General features: G+C 47.6%; 1 protein-coding gene across 4 annotated transcripts in view; it reads left to right on the forward strand.

Annotated features, from left to right (window-relative positions):
• Positions 1-17117: 17117 nt before the first annotated feature.
• Positions 17118-19543, forward strand: part of LOC124044312 (abl interactor 2-like) — an 80249-nt gene continuing 77823 nt past the window's right edge. For all 4 annotated transcript variants that reach the window (XM_046363968.1, XM_046363971.1, XM_046363969.1 and 1 more), the window contains exon 1: positions 17118-17406. In XM_046363968.1, the coding sequence (XP_046219924.1) occupies positions 17290-17406 (117 nt within the window). In that variant the 5' untranslated portion in view covers positions 17118-17289. The remainder of the gene's footprint in view (positions 17407-19543) is intronic.

Raw genomic sequence — 19543 nt, forward strand, 5'->3', positions numbered from 1 at the left:
CAGACAGGGACTACACTTAGGGTGAGAGCTCAACTTCGTTATCATGTTAACTAATCACAACTAGGTTTTGGCCTTTTTGGGAGTTTTTCCTAGCCACCTTGCTTCTACACCTGCATTGCTTGCTGTTTGGGGTTTTAGGCAGGGTTTCTGTACAGCGTTTTGATATATCAGCTGATGTAAGAAGGGCTATATAAATAAATAATAATTTAATTTGAACTAATCACTAATCACAACTGGTCCATTAAGCCAGACAAGCTCAATCAAACCCAGATTAAATAATTTGAAATGATTTCAAACAGATCTGATTATGTATTTGTATTTGTTGTGTTATGTATTTAGTGTTACCATTATAGAGATTTATATTCCATTATGTAATTCAAACATGAAAAAAAGGTGATGACTGCCACTGACGTGTTTGTGGTTCACTGCTGCCCTCTAGTGGGATCGTCTGATACTGCAATGAAGTACTGCTGCCCTCTAGTGGGATCATCTGATACTGCAGTGATGTACTGCTGCCCTCTAGTGGGATCATCTGATACTGCAGTGAAGTAATGCTGCCCTCTAGTGGGATCGTCTGATACTGCAGTGAAGTACTGCTGCCCTCTAGTGGGATCATCTGATACTGCAGTGATGTACTGCTGCCCTCTAGTGGGATCATCTGATACTGCAGTGAAGTAATGCTGCCCTCTAGTGGGATTGCCTGATACTGCAGTGAAGTACTGCTGCCCTCTAGTGGGATCATCTGATACTGCAGTGAAGTACTGCTGCCCTCTAGTGGGATCATCTGATACTGCAGTGAAGTACTGCTGCCCTCTAGTGGGATCATCTGATACTGCAGTGAAGTACTGCTGCCCTCTAGTGGGATCATCTGATACTGCAGTGAAGTACTGCTGCCCTCTAGTGGGATCATCTGATACTGCAGTGAAGTACTGCTGCCCTCTAGTGGGATCATCTGATACTGCAGTGAAGTACTGCTGCCCTCTCTGAGTGGGATCATCTGATACTGCAGTGAAGTACTGCTGCCCTCTAGTGGGATCATCTGATACTGCAGTGAAGTACTGCTGCCCTCTAGTGGGATCATCTGATACTGCAGTGAAGTACCTGCCCTCTAGTGGGATCATCTGATACTGCAGTGAAGTACTGCTGCCCTCTAGTGGGATCATCTGATACTGCAGTGAAGTACTGCTGCCCTCTAGTGGGATCATTTGATACTGCAGTGAAGTACTGCTGCCCTCTAGTGGGATCATCTGATACTGCAGTGAAATACTGCTGCCCTCTAGTGGGATCATCTGATACTGCAGTGAAGTACTGCTGCCCTCTAGTGGGATCATCTGATACTGCAGTGAAGTACTGCTGCCCTCTAGTGGGATCATTTGATACTGCAGTGAAGTACTGCTGCCCTCTAGTGGGATCATCTGATACTGCAGTGAAGTACTGCTGCCCTCTAGTGGGATCATCTGATACTGCAGTGAAGTACTGCTGCCCTCTAGTGGGATCATCTGATACTGCAGTGAAGTACTGCTGCCCTCTAGTGGGATCATCTGATACTGCAGTGAAGTACTGCTGCCCTCTAGTGGGATTGCCTGATACTGCAGTGAAGTACTGCTGCCCTCTAGTGGGATTGCCTGATACTGCAGTGAAGTACTGCTTCCCTCTAGTGGGATTGCCTGATACTGCAGTGAAGTACTGCTGCCCTCTAGTGGGATTGCCTGATACTGCAGTGAAGTAATGTTTTGTGGCGTGTGTATGTGTGTGTATCTCTCTCCCCGATGATGTGAAATTTCTGAGACTGTGAGCATAACTTTCTATTGATCCAGAAGAAATAAACCATTTTTGAGTCTGAACCAACTGTGCACAGACAGACTGAGACTCCAAATCAATAAATAGATGTTTGAGCTGTTGATAAATCAATAAGAAGAGATCTTTGAGCTGTTCATCATACTACCAGCTGGGGCCCCTTAGGGATCCAAGGGTCACTGAAAGACATTTCATCAATGATTAAAAAGATAATTTGGGATGCTTGCACTTCTCCTTCTCACCTTTCAGTATTGGACAGCAACACAGTGCATTGGGAAAGTATTCAGACCCCTTGATGTTTTCCACGTTACATGTTATTTTATGTTACAGCCTTATTCTAAAATGGACTAAATATGTTTGTTTTTTCTCATCACTGCTGGCTTACTTCTGAAGCTAAGCAGGGTTGGTCCTGGTCAGCAGCATACCACCCTGCATACCACTGCTGACTTGGCTCTGAAGCTAAGCAGGGTTGGTCCTGGTCAGCAGCATACCACCCTGCATACCACTGCTGGCTTGCTTCTGAAGCTAAGTAGGGTTGGTCCTGGTAGGTACTTGGATGGGAGACCAGATGCTGCTGGAAGTGGTGTTGGAGGGCCAGTAGGAGGCACTCCCTGGTCAGTCCCTGGATGGGAGACCAGGTGCTGCTGGAAGTGGTGTTGGAGGGCCAGTAGGAGGCACTCCCTGGTCAGTCCCTGGATGGGAGACCAGGTGCTGCTGGAAGTGGTGTTGGAGGGCCAGTAGGAGGCACTCCCTGGTCAGTCCCTGGATGGGAGACCAGGTGCTGCTGGAAGTGGTGTTGGAGGGCCAGTAGGAGGCACTCCCCTGGTCAGTACCTGGATGGGAGACCAGGTGCTGCTGGAAGGGCCAGTGGAGGCACTCCCTGGTCAGTACCTGGATGGGAGACCAGGTGCTGCTGGAAGTGGCTGGATTGGAGGGCCAGTAGGAGGCACTCCCTGGTCAGTACCTGGATGGGAGACCAGGTGCTGCTGGAAGTGGTGTTGGAGGGCCAGTAGGAGGCACTCCCTGGTCAGTACCTGGATGGGAGACCAGGTGCTGCTGGAAGTGGTGTTGGAGGGCCAGTAGGAGGCACTCCCTGGTCAGTACCTGGATAGGAGACCAGGTGCTGCTGGAAGTGGTGTTGGAGGGCCAGTAGGAGGCACTCCCTGGTCAGTCCCTGGATGGGAGACCAGGTGCTGCTGGAAGTGGTGTTGGAGGGCCAGTAGGAGGCACTCCCTGGTCAGTACCTGGATGGGAGACCAGGTGCTGCTGGAAGTGGTGTTGGAGGGCCAGTAGGAGGCACTCCCTGGTCAGTACCTGGATGGGAGACCAGGTGCTGCTGGACGTGGTGTTGGAGGGCCAGTAGGAGGCACTCCCTGGTCAGTCCCTGGATGGGAGACCAGGTGCTGCTGGAAGTGGTGTTGGAGGGCCAGTAGGAGGCACTCCCTGGTCAGTCCCTGGATGGGAGACCAGGTGCTGCTGGAAGTGGTGTTGGAGGGCCAGTAGGAGGCACTCCCTGGTCAGTACCTGGATGGGAGACCAGGTGCTGCTGGAAGTGGTGTTGGAGGGCCAGTAGGAGGCACTCCCTGGTCAGTACCTGGATGGGAGACCAGGTGCTGCTGGAAGTGGTGTTGGAGGGCCAGTAGGAGGCACTCCCTGGTCAGTACCTGGATGGGAGACCAGGTGCTGCTGGAAGTGGTGTTGGAGGGCCAGTAGGAGGCACTCCCTGGTCAGTCCCTGGATGGGAGACCAGGTGCTGCTGGAAGTGGTGTTGGAGGGCCAGTAGGAGGCACTCCCTGGTCAGTACCTGGATGGGAGACCAGGTGCTGCTGGAAGTGGTGTTGGAGGGCCAGTAGGAGGCACTCCCTGGTCAGTACCTGGATGGGAGACCAGGTGCTGCTGGAAGTGGTGTTGGAGGGCCAGTAGGGAGGCACTCCCTGGTCAGTACCTGGATGGGAGACCAGGTGCTGCTGGAAGTGGTGTTGGAGGGCCAGTAGGAGGCACTCCCTGGTCAGTCCCTGGATGGGAGACCAGGTGCTGCTGGAAGTGGTGTTGGAGGGCCAGTAGGAGGCACTCCCTGGTCAGTACCTGGATGGGAGACCAGGTGCTGCTGGAAGTGGTGTTGGAGGGCCAGTAGGAGGCACTCCCTGGTCAGTACCTGGATGGGAGACCAGGTGCTGCTGGAAGTGGTGTTGGAGGGCCAGTAGGAGGCACTCCCTGGTCAGTACCTGGATGGGAGACCAGGTGCTGCTGGAAGTGGTGTTGGAGGGCCAGTAGGAGGCACTCCCTGGTCAGTACCTGGATGGGAGACCAGGTGCTGCTGGAAGTGGTGTTGGAGGGCCAGTAGGAGGCACTCCCTGGTCAGTACCTGGATGGGAGACCAGGTGCTGCTGGAAGTGGTGTTGGAGGGCCAGTAGGAGGCACTCCCTGGTCAGTACCTGGATGGGAGACCAGGTGCTGCTGGAAGTGGTGTTGGAGGGCCAGTAGGAGGCACTCCCTGGTCAGTCCCTGGATGGGAGACCAGGTGCTGCTGGAAGTGGTGTTGGAGGGCCAGTAGTAGGCACTCCCTGATCAGTACCTGGATGGGAGACCAGATGCTGCTGGAAGGGGTGTTGGAGGGCCAGTAGGAGGCACTCCCTGGTCAGTACCTGGATGGGAGACCAGGTGCTGCTGGAAGTGGTGTTGGAGGGCCAGTAGGAGGCACTCCCTGGTCAGTCCCTGGATGGGAGACCAGGTGCTGCTGGAAGTGGTGTTGGAGGGCCAGTAGGAGGCACTCCCTGGTCAGTACCTGGATGGGAGACCAGGTGCTGCTGGAAGTGGTGTTGGAGGGCCAGTAGGAGGCACTCCCTGGTCAGTCCCTGGATGGGAGACCAGGTGCTGCTGGAAGTGGTGTTGGAGGGCCAGTAGGAGGCACTCCCTGGTCAGTACCTGGATGGGAGACCAGGTGCTGCTGGAAGTGGTGTTGGAGGGCCAGTAGGAGGCACTCTTTCCACTGGTCCCCAATAGTTATTTTTATAACATCCCAATTTCCCCAGGGAAGTGATTGGGGACACTGCCCTGTGGGTGTCGTCTTTCGGATGGGAAGTTAAACGGGTATCTTGACTCTCTGTGGCCACTAAAGATCCCATGGCAATTATTGTAAGAGTAGGGGTGTTAACCCTGGTGTCCAGGCTAAATTCACAATCTGGTCCTCATACCATCACAGTTACCTAATAAACCCCAGTTTACAATTGGCTCATTCCTCCCCCCTCCTCTCCCCAGGTCGTAAAGGGTCAAATAAAAAATGTATAAATAAAAATCAATCTACACACAATACCCCATAATGACATCACAATACCCCATAATGACATCACAATGCCCCATAATGACATCACAATGCCCCATAATGACATCACAATACCCCATAATGACATCACAATACCCCATAATGACATCACAATGCCCCATAATGACATCACAATACCCCATAATGACATCACAATAACACAATACCCCATAATGACATCACAATGCCCCATGATGACATCACAATGCCCCATAATGACATCACAATAACACAATACCCCATAATGACATCACAATGCCCCATGATGACATCACAATGCCCCATAATGACATCACAATACCCCATAATGACATCACAATACCCCATAATGACATCACAATACCCCATGATGACAAAGAAAAAATAGGGTTTTAGAATTTTTAGCAAAATATCACCTTCACTCCAGTCTGAGGTCCTGAGGCCTCTGGAGCGGTTTTCATCAAGGATCTCTCTGTAATTTGTTCTGTTCATCTTTCCCTCGATCCTGACTAGCCTCCCAGTCCCTGCTGCTGAAAAACATACCCACAGGATGATGCTGCCACCACCATGCTTCACCATAGGGATGATGCCAGGTTTCCTCCAGATGTGATGCTTGGCATTCAGGCCAAAGAGGTCAATCTTGGTTTCATCAGACCAGAGAATCTTGTTTCTCATGGTCTGAGTCCTTTAGGGTTAGGGTTACCAGGTCCAGGACTAGAATACAATGCAGCCTAGACCAGCTGAACCAGGACTAGAATAGAGAGGCAGCCTAGACCAGCAGAACCAGGACTAGAATACAATGCAGCCTAGACCAGCTGAACCAGGACTATAATAGAGTGGCAGCCTAGACCAGCTGAACCAGGACGAGAATAGAGTGGCAGCCTAGACCAGCTGAATCAGGACTAGAATAGAGTGGCAGCCTAGACCAGCTGGATCAGGACTAGAATAGAGTGGCAGCCTAGACCAGCGGAACCAGGACTAGAATACAATACAGCCTAGACCAGCTGAACCAGGACTAGAATACGATGCAGCCTAGACCAGCTGGTCCAGGACTAGAATACGATACAGCCTAGACCAGCTGAACCAGGACTAGAATACAATGCAGCCTAGACCAGCTGGTCCAGAACTAGAATAAGATGCAGCCTAGACCAGCTGGTCCAGGACTAGAATAAGATGCAGCCTATACCAGCTGGTCCAGGACTAGAATAGAGTGGCAGCCTAGACCAGCTGAACCAGGACTAGAATAAGATGCAGCCTAGACCAGCTGGTCCAGGACTAGAATACGATACATCCTAGACCAGCTGGATCAGGACTAGAATACGATACAGCCTAGACCAGCTAGATCAGGACTAGCATACCATGCAGCCTAGACCAGCTGGTCCAGGACTAGAATACGATACAGCCTAGACCAGCTGAACCAGGACTAGAATACGATACAGCCTAGACCAGCTGGTCCAGGACTAGAATACGATACAGCCTAGACCAGCTGAACCAGGACTAGAATACGATACAGCCTAGACCAGCTGAACCAGGACGAGAATAGAGTGGCAGCCTAGACCAGCTGAACCAGGACTAGAATATGATGCAGCCTATACCAGCTGGTCCAGGACTAGAATAGAGTGGCAGCCTAGACCAGCTGGATCAGGACTAGAATAGAGTGGCAGCCTAGACCAGCGGAACCAGGACTAGAATACAATACAGCCTAGACCAGCTGAACCAGGACTAGCATACCATGCAGCCTAGACCAGCTGGTCCAGGACTAGAATACGATACAGCCTAGACCAGCTGGTCCAGGACTATAATAGAGTGGCAGCCTAGACCAGCTGAACCAGGACTAGAATAGAGTGGCAGCCTAGACCAGCTGAACCAGGACTAGAATAGAGTGGCAGCCTAGACCAGCTGGTCCAGGACTATAATAGAGTGGCAGCCTAGACCAGCTGAACCAGGACTAGAATAGAGTGGCAGCCTAGACCAGCTGAACCAGGACTAGAATAGAGTGGCAGCCTAGACCAGCTGGATCAGGACTAGAATAGAGTGGCAGCCTAGACCAGCGGAACCAGGACTAGAATACAATACAGCCTAGACCAGCTGAACCAGGACTAGCATACCATGCAGCCTAGACCAGCTGGTCCAGGACTAGAATAGAGTGGCAGCCTAGACCAGCTGGTCCAGGACTAGAATACGATACAGCCTAGACCAGCTGGTCCAGGACTAGAATACGATACAGCCTAGACCAGCTGGATCAGGACTAGCATACCATGCAGCCTAGACCAGCTGGTCCAGGACTAGAATACAATACAGCCTAGACCAGCTGAACCAGGACTAGATTACGATACAGCCTAGACCAGCTGAACCAGGACTAGAATACAATACAGCCTAGACCAGCTGAACCAGGACTAGAATGCAACCTAGACAAGCTGGATCAAGACCCAAGAGGGCGAATGACAAACAAGTAAATTGTTTTGGTGTCTGTAGCTAGAAATATAACCTCTCTTTTTACACAAGACAGTGTTGTTCAGTACAGTACAATTTGGTGATTAATTCAGCCATAACGGGCCTTGCTAGTACCAATACAAGCCAAGCTAGCCTTTACCCCTACCTACAGTATACTCCTGTTACTGTCTATTATCTATCCTTTACCCCAACCTACAGTATACTGCTGTTACTGTCTATTATCTATCCTTTACCCCTACCTACAGTATACTGCTGTTACTGTCTATTATCTATCCTTTACCCCTACCTACAGTATACTGCTGTTACTGTCTATTATCTATCCTTTACCTCTACCTACAGTATACTGCTGTTACTGTCTATTATCTATCCTTTACCCCTACCTACAGTATACTGCTGTTACTGTCTATTATCTATCCTTTACCCCTACCTACAGTATACTGCTGTTACTGTCTATTATCTATCCTTTACCCCTACCTACAGTATACTGCTGTTACTGTCTACTATCTATCCTTTACCCCTACCTACAGTATACTGCTGTTACTGTCTATTATCTATCCTTTACCCCTACCTACAGTATACTGCTGTTACTGTCTATTATCTATCCTTTACCCCCTACCTACAGTATACTGCTGTTACTGTCTATTATCTATCCTTTACCCCCTACCTACAGTATACTGCTGTTACTGTCTATTATCTATCCTTTACCCCCTACCTACAGTATACTGCTGTTACTGTCTAGTATCTATCCTTTACCCCTACCTACAGTATACTGCTGTTACTGTCTATTATCTATCCTTTACCCCTACCTACAGTATACTGCTGCTACTGTCTATTATCTATCCTTTACCCCTACCTACAGTATACTGCTGTTACTGTCTATTATCTATCCTTTACCCCTACCTACAGTATACTGCTGTTACTGTCTATTATCTATCCTTTACCCCTACCTACAGTATACTGCTGTCTATTATCTATCCTTTACCCCTACCTACAGTATACTGCTGTTACTGTCTATTATCTATCCTTTACCCCTACCTACAGTATACTGCTGTTACTGTCTATTATCTATCCTTTACCCCTACCTACAGTATACTGCTGTTACTGTCTATTATCTATCCTTTACCCCTACCTACAGTATACTGCTGTTACTGTCTATTATCTATCCTTTACCCCTACCTACAGTATACTGCTGTTACTGTCTATTATCTATCCTTTACCCCTACCTACAGTATATTGCTGTTACTGTCTATTATCTATCCTTTACCCCTACCTACAGTATACTGCTGTTACTGTCTATTATCTATCCTTTACCCCTACCTACAGTATACTGCTGTTACTGTCTATTATCTATCCTTTACCCCTACCTACAGTATACTGCTGTTACTGTCTATTATCTATCCTTTACCCCTACCTACAGTATACTGCTGTTACTGTCTATTATCTATCCTTTACCCCTACCTACAGTATACTCCTGTTACTGTCTATGATCTATCCTTTACCCCTACCTACAGTATAATGCTGTTACTGTCTAGTATCTATCCTTTACCCCTACCTACAGTATACTGCTGTTACTGTCTATTATCTATCCTTTACCCCTACCTACAGTATACTGCTGTTACTGTCTATTATCTATCCTACCTACAGTATACTGCTGTTACTGTCTATTATCTATCCTTTACCCCTACCAACAGTATACTGCTGTTACTGTCTATTATCTATCCTTTACCCCTACCTACAGTATACTGCTGTTACTGTCTATTATCTATCCTTTACCCCTACCTACAGTATACTGCTGTTACTGTCTATTATCTATCCTTTACCCCTACCTACAGTATAATGCTGTTACTGTCTATTATCTATCCTACCTAGAGTATACTGCTGTTACTGTCTATTATCTATCCTGTTACTGTCATGTTTTGTCATTAATTATCATGTCTTGTCCCTGTGCTTCCCCTTCTATTCGTTTCCCTCTGCTGGTCTTATTAGGTTCTTTCCCTCTTTCTATCCCTCTCTCTCCCCCTCCCTCTCTCACTCTCTCGCTCTCTCTTCTCTCTATCGTTCCGTTCCTGCTCCCAGCTGTTCCTATTCCCCTAATCAATCATTTAGTCTTCCCACACCTGTTCCCGATCCTTTTCCCTGATTAGAGTCCCTATTTCTCTCCTTGTTTTCCGTTCCTGCCCCGTCGGATCCTCATCTATAATTCACCGTGCTGTGTCTATGTTTTGCCCTGTCGTGTCGTGTTTCCCTCAGATGCTGCGTGGTGAGCAGGTGTCTGAGTCTGCTAGGTTCAAGTGCCTTCCCGAGGCAACCTGCAGTTCTCGATCAAGTCTCCAGTCTGTTCTCGTCTTTACGAGTAGTATTATGCTTTTTGTTTTGTAAAGTTTCTTACTGGATTAAAAACTCTGTTTTCGCCAAGTCGCTTTTGGGTCCTCATTCACCTGCATAACAGAAGGATCCGACCAAGGAATGGACCCAGCGACTACAGAGGCTCGTAACACTGCCGTCAAGATCCAAGGAGCCATGCTCGGCAGACACGAGCAGGAATTGTCTGCTGCTCGCCATGCCGTGGAGAACCTGGCCGCTCAGGTTTCCGACCTCTCTGGACAGTTCCAGAGTCTTCGTCTCGTGCCACCTGTTACTTCCTGGCCTGCCGAGCCTCCGGAACCTAGGGTTAATAACCCACCTTGCTACTCCGGGCAGCCCACGGAGTGCCGCTCCTTTCTCACCCAGTGTGATATTGTGTTCTCTCTCCAACCCAACACATACTCTAGTGAGAGAGCTCGGCTTGCTTACGTCATTTCACTCCTTACTGGCCGGGCCCGAGAGTGGGGCACAGCTATCTGGGAGGCAAGGGCTGATTGTTCTAACAATTACCAGAACTTTAAAGAGGAGATGATTCGGGTTTTTGACCGTTCAGTTTTGGTGGGGAGGCTTCTAGGGCCCTGGCTTCCCTATGCCAAGGTGATCGATCCATAACGGATTACTCTATAGAGTTTCGTACTCTTGCTGCCTCTAGTGACTGGAACGAGCCGGCGCTGCTCGCTCGTTTTCTGGAGGGACTCCACACAGTGGTCAAAGATGAGATTCTCTCTCGGGAGGTTCCTTCCAGTGTGGACTCTTTGATTGCTCTCGCCATCCGCATAGAACGACGGGTAGATCTTCGTCACCAGGCTCGTGGAAGAGAGCTCGCATCAACGGTGTTTCCCTGCTCCGCATCGCAACCATCTCCCTCCTCTGGCTCTGAGACTGAGCCCATGCAGCTGGGAGGGATTCGCATCTCGACTAAGGAGAGGAAACGGAGGATCACCAACCGCCTGTGCCTCTATTGCGGATTTGATGGACATTTTGTTAATTCATGTCCAGTAAGAGGCCAGAGCCCATCAGTAAGCGGAGGGCTACTGGTGAGCGCTACTACTCAGGTCTCTTCATCTAGATCCTGTACTACTATGTCGGTCCATCTACGCTGGACCGGTTCGGGTGCTACATGCAGTGCCTTGATTGACTCTGGGGCTGAGGGTTGTTTCATGGACGAAGCATGGGTTCGGAAACATAACATTCCTTTCAGACAGTTAGACAAGCCTACGCCCATGTTTGCCTTAGATGGTAGTCATCTTCCCAGTATCAGATTTGAGACACTACCTTTAACTCTCACAGTATCTGGTAACCACAGTGAGACTATTTCTTTTTTGATTTTTCGTTCACCTTTTACACCAGTTGTTTTGGGTCATCCCTGGCTAGTATGTCATAATCCTTCTATTAATTGGTCTTGTAATTCTATCCTATCCTGGAACGTATCTTGTCATGTGAAGTGCTTAATGTCTGCCATCCCTCCCATTTCTTCTGTCCCCACTTCTCAGGAGGAACCTGGCGATTTGACAGGAGTGCCGGAGGAATATCATGATCTGCGCACGGTCTTCAGTCGGTCCCGAGCCAACTCTCTTCCTCCTCACCGGTCGTATGATTGTAGTATTGATCTCCTTCCGGGGACCACTCCTCCTCGGGGTAGACTATACTCTCTGTCGGCTCCCGAACGTAAGGCTCTCGAGGATTATTTATCTGTGTCTCTTGACGCCGGTACCATAGTGCCTTCTTCCTCTCCGGCCGGGGCGGGGTTCTTTTTTCAAATCAAATCAAATCAAATCAAATCATTTTTGTTAAGAAGAAGGACGGTACTCTGCGCCCCTGCGTGGATTATCGAGGGCTGAATGACATAACGGTTAAGAATCGTTATCCGCTTCCCCTTATGTCATCAGCCTTCGAGATTCTGCAGGGAGCCAGGTGCTTTACTAAGTTGGACCTTCGTAACGCTTACCATCTCGTGCGCATCAGAGAGGGGGACGAGTGGAAAACGGCGTTTAACACTCCGTTAGGGCATTTTGAGTACCGGGTTCTGCCGTTTGGTCTCGCCAATGCGACAGCTGTTTTTCAGGCATTAGTTAATGATGTTCTGAGAGACATGCTGAACATCTTTGTTTTTGTCTATCTTGACGATATCCTGATTTTTTCACCGTCACTCGAGATTCATGTTCAGCACGTTCGACGTGTTCTACAGCGCCTTTTAGAGAATTGTCTCTACGTAAAGGCTGAGAAGTGCTCTTTTCATGTCTCCTCCGTTACTTTTCTCGGTTCCGTTATTTCCGCTGAAGGCATTCAGATGGATTCCGCTAAGGTCCAAGCTGTCAGTGATTGGCCCGTTCCAAGGTCACGTGTCGAGTTGCAGCGCTTTTTAGGTTTCGCTAATTTCTATCGGCGTTTCATTCGTAATTTCGGTCAAGTTGCTGCCCCTCTCACAGCTCTTACTTCTGTCAAGACGTGTTTTAAGTGGTCCGGTTCCGCCCAGGGAGCTTTTGATCTTCTAAAAGAACGTTTTACGTCCGCTCCTATCCTCGTTACTCCTGACGTCACTAGACAATTCATTGTCGAGGTTGACGCTTCAGAGGTAGGCGTGGGAGCCATTCTATCCCAGCGCTTCCTGTCTGACGATAAGGTTCATCCTTGCGCTTATTTTTCTCATCGCCTGTCGCCATCTGAGCGCAACTATGATGTGGGTAACCGTGAACTGCTCGCCATCCGCTTAGCCCTAGGCGAATGGCGACAGTGGTTGGAGGGGGCGACCGTTCCTTTTGTCGTTTGGACAGACCATAAGAACCTTGAGTACATCCGTTCTGCCAAACGACTTAATGCCCGTCAAGCTCGTTGGGCGTTGTTTTTCGCTCGTTTCGAGTTTGTGATTTCTTACCGTCCGGGTAGCAAGAACACCAAGCCTGATGCCTTATCCCGTCTGTTTAGTTCTTCTGTGGCTTCTACTGATCCCGAGGGGATTCTTCCTTATGGGCGTGTTGTCGGGTTGACAGTCTGGGGAATTGAAAGACAGGTTAAGCAAGCACTCACGCACACTGCGTCGCCGCGCTTGTCCTAGTAACCTCCTTTTCGTTCCTGTTTCCACTCGTCTGGCTGTTCTTCAGTGGGCTCACTCTGCCAAGTTAGCTGGTCATCCCGGTGTTCGAGGCACTCTTGCGTCTATTCGCCAGCGCTTTTGGTGGCCGACTCAGGAGCGTGACACGCGCCGTTTCGTGGCTGCTTGTTCGGACTGCGCGCAGACTAAGTCGGGTAACTCTCCTCCTGCCGGTCGTCTCAGACCGCTCCCCATTCCTTCTCGACCATGGTCTCACATCGCCCTAGACTTCATTACCGGTCTGCCTTTGTCTGCGGGGAAGACTGTGATTCTTACGGTTGTCGATAGGTTCTCTAAGGTGGCACATTTCATTCCCCTCGCTAAACTTCCTTCCGCTAAGAAGACGGCACAAATCATTATCAAGAATGTGTTCAGAATTCATGGCCTCCCGTTAGACGCCGTTTCAGACAGAGGCCCGCAATTCACGTCACAGTTTTGGAGGGAGTTCTGTCGTTTGATTGGTGCGTCCGTCAGTCTCTCTTCCGGGTTTCATCCCCAGTCTAACGGTCAAGCAGAGAGGGCCAATCAGACGATTGGTCGCATACTACGCAGCCTTTCTTTCAGAAACCCTGCGTCTTGGGCAGAACAGCTCCCCTGGGCAGAATACGCTCACAACTCGCTTCCTTCGTCTGCTACCGGGTTATCTCCGTTTCAGAGTAGTCTGGGTTACCAGCCTCCTCTGTTCTCATCCCAGCTTGCCGAGTCCAGCGTTCCCTCCGCTCAAGCGTTTGTCCAACGTTGTGAGCGCACCTGGAGGAGGGTGAGGTCTGCACTTTGCCGCTACAGGGCACAGACTGTGAGAGCCGCCAATAAACGCAGGATTAAGAGTCCAAGGTATTGTTGCGGCCAGAGAGTGTGGCTTTCCACTCGCAACCTTCCTCTTACGACAGCTTCTCGTAAGTTGACTCCGCGGTTCATTGGTCCGTTCCGTGTCTCCCAGGTCGTCAATCCTGTCGCTGTGCGACTGCTTCTTCCGCGACATCTTCGTCGCGTCCATCCTGTCTTCCATGTCTCCTGTGTCAAGCCCTTTCTTCGCACCCCCGTTCGTCTTCCCTCCCCCCTCCCGTCCTTGTCGAGAGCGCACCTATTTACAAGGTACGTAAGATCATGGACATGCGTTCTCGGGGACGGGGTCACCAATACTTAGTGGATTGGGAGGGTTACGGTCCTGAGGAGAGGAGTTGGGTTCCGTCTCGGGACGTGCTGGACCGTTCGCTTATTGATGATTTCCTCCGTTGCCGCCAGGGTTCCTCCTCGAGTGCGCCAGGAGGCGCTCGGTGAGTGGGGGGTACTGTCATGTTTTGTCATTAATTATCATGTCTTGTCCCTGTGCTTCCCCTTCTATTCGTTTCCCTCTGCTGGTCTTATTAGGTTCTTTCCCTCTTTCTATCCCTCTCTCTCCCCCTCCCTCTCTCACTCTCTCGCTCTCTCTTCTCTCTATCGTTCCGTTCCTGCTCCCAGCTGTTCCTATTCCCCTAATCAATCATTTAGTCTTCCCACACCTGTTCCCGATCCTTTTCCCTGATTAGAGTCCCTATTTCTCTCCTTGTTTTCCGTTCCTGCCCCGTCGGATCCTCATCTATAATTCACCGTGCTGTGTCTATGTATTGCCCTGTCGTGTCGTGTTTCCCTCAGATGCTGCGTGGTGAGCAGGTGTCTGAGTCTGCTAGGTTCAAGTGCCTTCCCGAGGCAACCTGCAGTTCTCGATCAAGTCTCCAGTCTGTTCTCGTCTTTACGAGTAGTATTATGCTTTTTGTTTTGTAAAGTTTCTTACTGGATTAAAAACTCTGTTTTCGCCAAGTCGCTTTTGGGTCCTCATTCACCTGCATAACAGTTACTGTCTATTATCTATCCTTTACCCCTACCTACAGTATACTGCTGTTACTGTCTATTATCTATCCTTTACCCCTACCTACAGTATACTGCTGTTACTGTCTATTATCTATCCTTTACCCCTACCTACAGTATACTGCTGTTACTGTCTATTATCTATCCTTTACCCCTACCTACAGTATACTGCTGTTACTGTCTATTATCTATCCTTTACCCCTACCTACAGTATACTGCTGTTACTGTCTATTATCTATCCTACCTACAGTATACTGCTGTTACTGTCTATTATCTATCCTTTACCTCTACCTACAGTATACTGCTGTTACTGTCTATTATCTATCCTTTACCCCTACCTACAGTATACTGCTGTTACTGTCTATTATCTATCCTTTACCCCTACCTACAGTATACTGCTGTTACTGTCTATTATCTATCCTTTACCCCTACCTACAGTATACTGCTGTTACTGTCTATTATCTATCCTTTACCCCTACCTACAGTATACTGCTGTTACTGTCTATTATCTATCCTTTACCCCTACCTACAGTATACTGCTGTTACTGTCTATTATCTATCCTTTACCCCAACCTACAGTATACTGCTGTTACTGTCTATTATCTATCCTTTACCCCTACCTACAGTATACTGCTGTTACTGTCTATTATCTATCCTTTACCCCCTACCTACAGTATACTGCTGTTACTGTCTATGATCTATCCTTTACCCCTACCTACAGTATACTGCTGTTACTGTCTATTATCTATCCTTTATCCCTACCTACAGTATACTGCTGTTACTGTCTATTATCTATCCTTTACCCATACCTACAGTATACTGCTGTTACTGTCTATTATCTATCCTTTACCCCTACCTACAGTATACTGCTGTTACTGTCTATTATCTATCCTTTACCCCTACCTACAGTATACTGCTGTTACTGTCTATTATCTATCCTTTACCCCTACCTACAGTATACTGCTGTTACTGTCTATTATCTATCCTTTACCCCTACCTACAGTATACTGCTGTTACTGTCTATTATCTATCCTTTACCCCTACCTACAGTATACTGCTGTTACTGTCTATTATCTATCCTACCTACAGTATACTGCTGTCTATTATCTATCCTTTACCCCTACCTACAGTATACTGCTGTTACTGTCTATTATCTATCCTTTACCCCTACCTACAGTATACTCCTGTTACTGTCTATTATCTATCCTTTACCCCTACCTACAGTATACTGCTGTTACTGTCTATTATCTATCCTTTACCTACCTACAGTATACTGCTGTTACTGTCTAGTATCTATCCTTTATCCCTACCTACAGTATACTGCTGTTACTGTCTATTATCTATCCTTTACCCCTACCTACAGTATACTGCTGTTACTGTCTATTATCTATCCTTTACCCCTACCTACAGTATACTGCTGTTACTGTCTATTATCTATCCTTTACCCCTACCTACAGTATACTGCTGTTACTGTCTATTATCTATCCTTTACCCCTACCTACAGTATACTGCTGTTACTGTCTATTATCTATCCTACCTACAGTATACTGCTGTTACTGTCTATTATCTATCCTACCTACAGTATACTGCTGTTACTGTCTATTATCTATCCTTTACCCCTACCTACAGTATACTGCTGTTACTGTCTATGATCTATCCTTTACCCCTACCTACAGTATACTGCTGTCTATTATCTATCCTTTACCCCTACCTACAGTATACTGCTGTTACTGTATATTATCTATCCTTTACCCCTACCTACAGTATACTGCTGTTACTGTCTATTATCTATCCTTTACCCCTACCTACAGTATACTGCTGTTACTGTCTATTATCTATCCTTTACCCTACCTACAGTATACTGCTGTTACTGTCTATTATCTATCCTTTACCCCTACCTACAGTATACTGCTGTTACTGTCTATTATCTATCCTTTACCCCTACCTACAGTATACTGCTGTTACTGTCTATTATCTATCCTTTACTCCTACCTACAGTATATCCTGTTGTCTCGTCACTTTACCCCTTGACATGGTGCAGGAGCAGACAGGGTCAAGGTAGTGGAATGTGGTAGTGGGTTTTTAATGAGTATAGGGTTCGTTGGAAGGGTGTTTTATATATTTTTTTATACAGTTATTTATTTGTAGTTTTCCCTTATTTTGTATCACAAAGTTTAATATATTTATATTCTCGTCCAGCTGGAGGCGATAATGAACCATATTGGATGCCAACCGCCGTTACACTCCAAAGAAGAAGAAGAAGAAGAAGAAGAAGAAGAAGAAGAAGAAGAAGAAGAAGAAGAAGAAGAAGAAGAAGAAGAAGAGGCGCATCTCAGGGTGCCCAAAACTTTTGGAGAACCGTCAGAATCTGAACTCGGTCAAGTGGTGAGATCTTGTGTCCAGGACCGCATCAGTGTAGAATAATGATGTAAAGATGGCGGAGCTACAAATGCTTTTGGAAGAAGAAATCCCAGCCGGTCAGAGAGCGTTACTGGATAGTTTTACGAATCTCGAAAGAGTTGCTGATTACTGCGAAAGCAACTATGTGCAGGTAAATATATGATTTATAATAAAACTATCGGTTATGTGCGCTGTTTAACTCAGAAAATGACCCGCTAAACGGGGTTTACTGTAGTGGACCTCTTTCCTCTTTAGCGCAGACAGACGCACTGTTTCGACCAGGCTCGTTTACCACACCAGTTTGCTTGTTTATTGTGTTACTGTAGTTGCTACTCTTGGCTAATAATTGCAGTATGTTAGTTATGTGTACTACCAATAACGTGTGTATTGTCAGCATTGCTTACACGTTGACGTGGGTAGCGAGTCCAATAGAAAGTATTTGTGAATGGAGGTTGGTGCCGGCAGAAACCACTCTACTCACAGATACAACAGTAACCAGATCATTTCCGACAGAGATTTAATCCTGTCTAGTTACTTTGATTATCTTGTCCGCCGATGCGAGATATTTGGCCGCAGAATAAACTGCATTCGGGTGATGTATGATCAAATCGGTCATATTACACACACAGTCTATGGACATTCCTCTCACATCACACCGTTGTATGGAAGCATCACACACACACACACACACACACACACACACACACACACACACACACACACACACACACACACACACACACACACACACACACACACACACACACACACACACACACACACACACACACACACACACACACACACACACACACACACACACACACACACCGGGGGATCTCTCGTCCTCTCTCCTCTTATTGCAATCCAAAAGGGAAACGTGTTGCCAAAGTGAAATAAGCAAAAGTGGAATGACGAAACCTCAACAACAAAAAACATTCGATTTTAACAGTAAATATTGTGCTCAAAAAGCTAAAAATATATATAGACATTTCAAGTGTTATCAGCTATGTACAGTGTTTTAGCAATGTGCAAATAGTCGTTGTATGAATAGTACAGAAGATAAATTAACAGATAAATATTTGGTATTTACAATGTTGTTTTTGCTCCTCTGGTTGCCCTGTTTTCATGGAAACAGGCACCACATCTTGCTGCTGTGAGGCACACTGTGGTGTTTCACCTATCAATGTTTGATTTAGTTTTGAATTCTTTGTAATCTGAGGGAAATATGTCTCTCTAATATGGTCATACATTGGACAGGAGGTTAGGAAGTGGATCTGTGTGATCTGGGGGAAATATGTATCTCTAATATGGTCATACATTGGGCAGGAGGTTAGGAAGTGCAGCTCAGTTTCCACCTCATTTTATGGGCAGTGAGCACATAGCCAGTTATTCTCTTGAGAGCCAGGTCTGCCTACGGCGGCCTTTCTCAATAGCAAGGCTAAGCTCACTGAGTCTGTACATAGTCAAAGCTTTCCTTAATTTTGGGTCAGTCACAGTGGGCAGGTATTCTGCCACTGTGTACTCTCTGTTTTGGGTCAGTCACAGTAGTCAGGTATTCTGCCACTGTGTACTCTCTGTTTAGGGTCAGTCATAGTGGTCAGGTATTCTGTGTATTCTCTGTTTAGGGTCAGTCACAGTGGTCAGGTATTCTGCCACTGTGTACTCTCTGTTTAGGGTCAGTCACAGTGGTCAGGTATTCTGTGTACTCTCTGTTTAGGGTCAGTCACAGTGGTCAGGTATTCTGTGTACTCTCTGTTTAGGGTCAGTCACAGTGGTCAGGTATTCTGTGTACTCTCTGTTTAGGGTCAGTCACAGTGGTCAGGTATTCTGTGTATTCTCTGTTTAGGGTCAGTCACAGTGGTCAGGTATTCTGTGTACTCTCTGTTTAGTGTCAGTCACAGTGGTCAGGTATTCTGTGTACTCTCTGTTTAGGGTCAGTCACAGTGGTCAGGTATTCTGCCACTGTGTACTCTCTGTTTAGGGTCAGTCACAGTGGTCAGTATTCTGTGTACTCTCTGTTTAGGGTCAGTCACAGTGGTCAGGTATTCTGTGTACTCTCTGTTTAGGGTCAGTCACAGTGGTCAGGTATTCTGTGTTCTCTCTGTTTAGGGTCAGTCACAGTGGTCAGGTATTCTGTGTACTCTCTGTTTAGGGTCAGTCACAGTGGTCAGGTATTCTGTGTACTCTCTGTTTAGGGTCAGTCACAGTGGTCAGGTATTCTGTGTACTCTCTGTTTAGGGTCAGTCACAGTGGTCAGGTATTCTGTGTACTCTCTGTTTAGGGAC

The sequence above is a fragment of the Oncorhynchus gorbuscha genome, linkage group LG09, assembly GCF_021184085.1.
Source record: "Oncorhynchus gorbuscha isolate QuinsamMale2020 ecotype Even-year linkage group LG09, OgorEven_v1.0, whole genome shotgun sequence".
Classification (NCBI taxonomy): domain Eukaryota; kingdom Metazoa; phylum Chordata; class Actinopteri; order Salmoniformes; family Salmonidae; genus Oncorhynchus; species Oncorhynchus gorbuscha.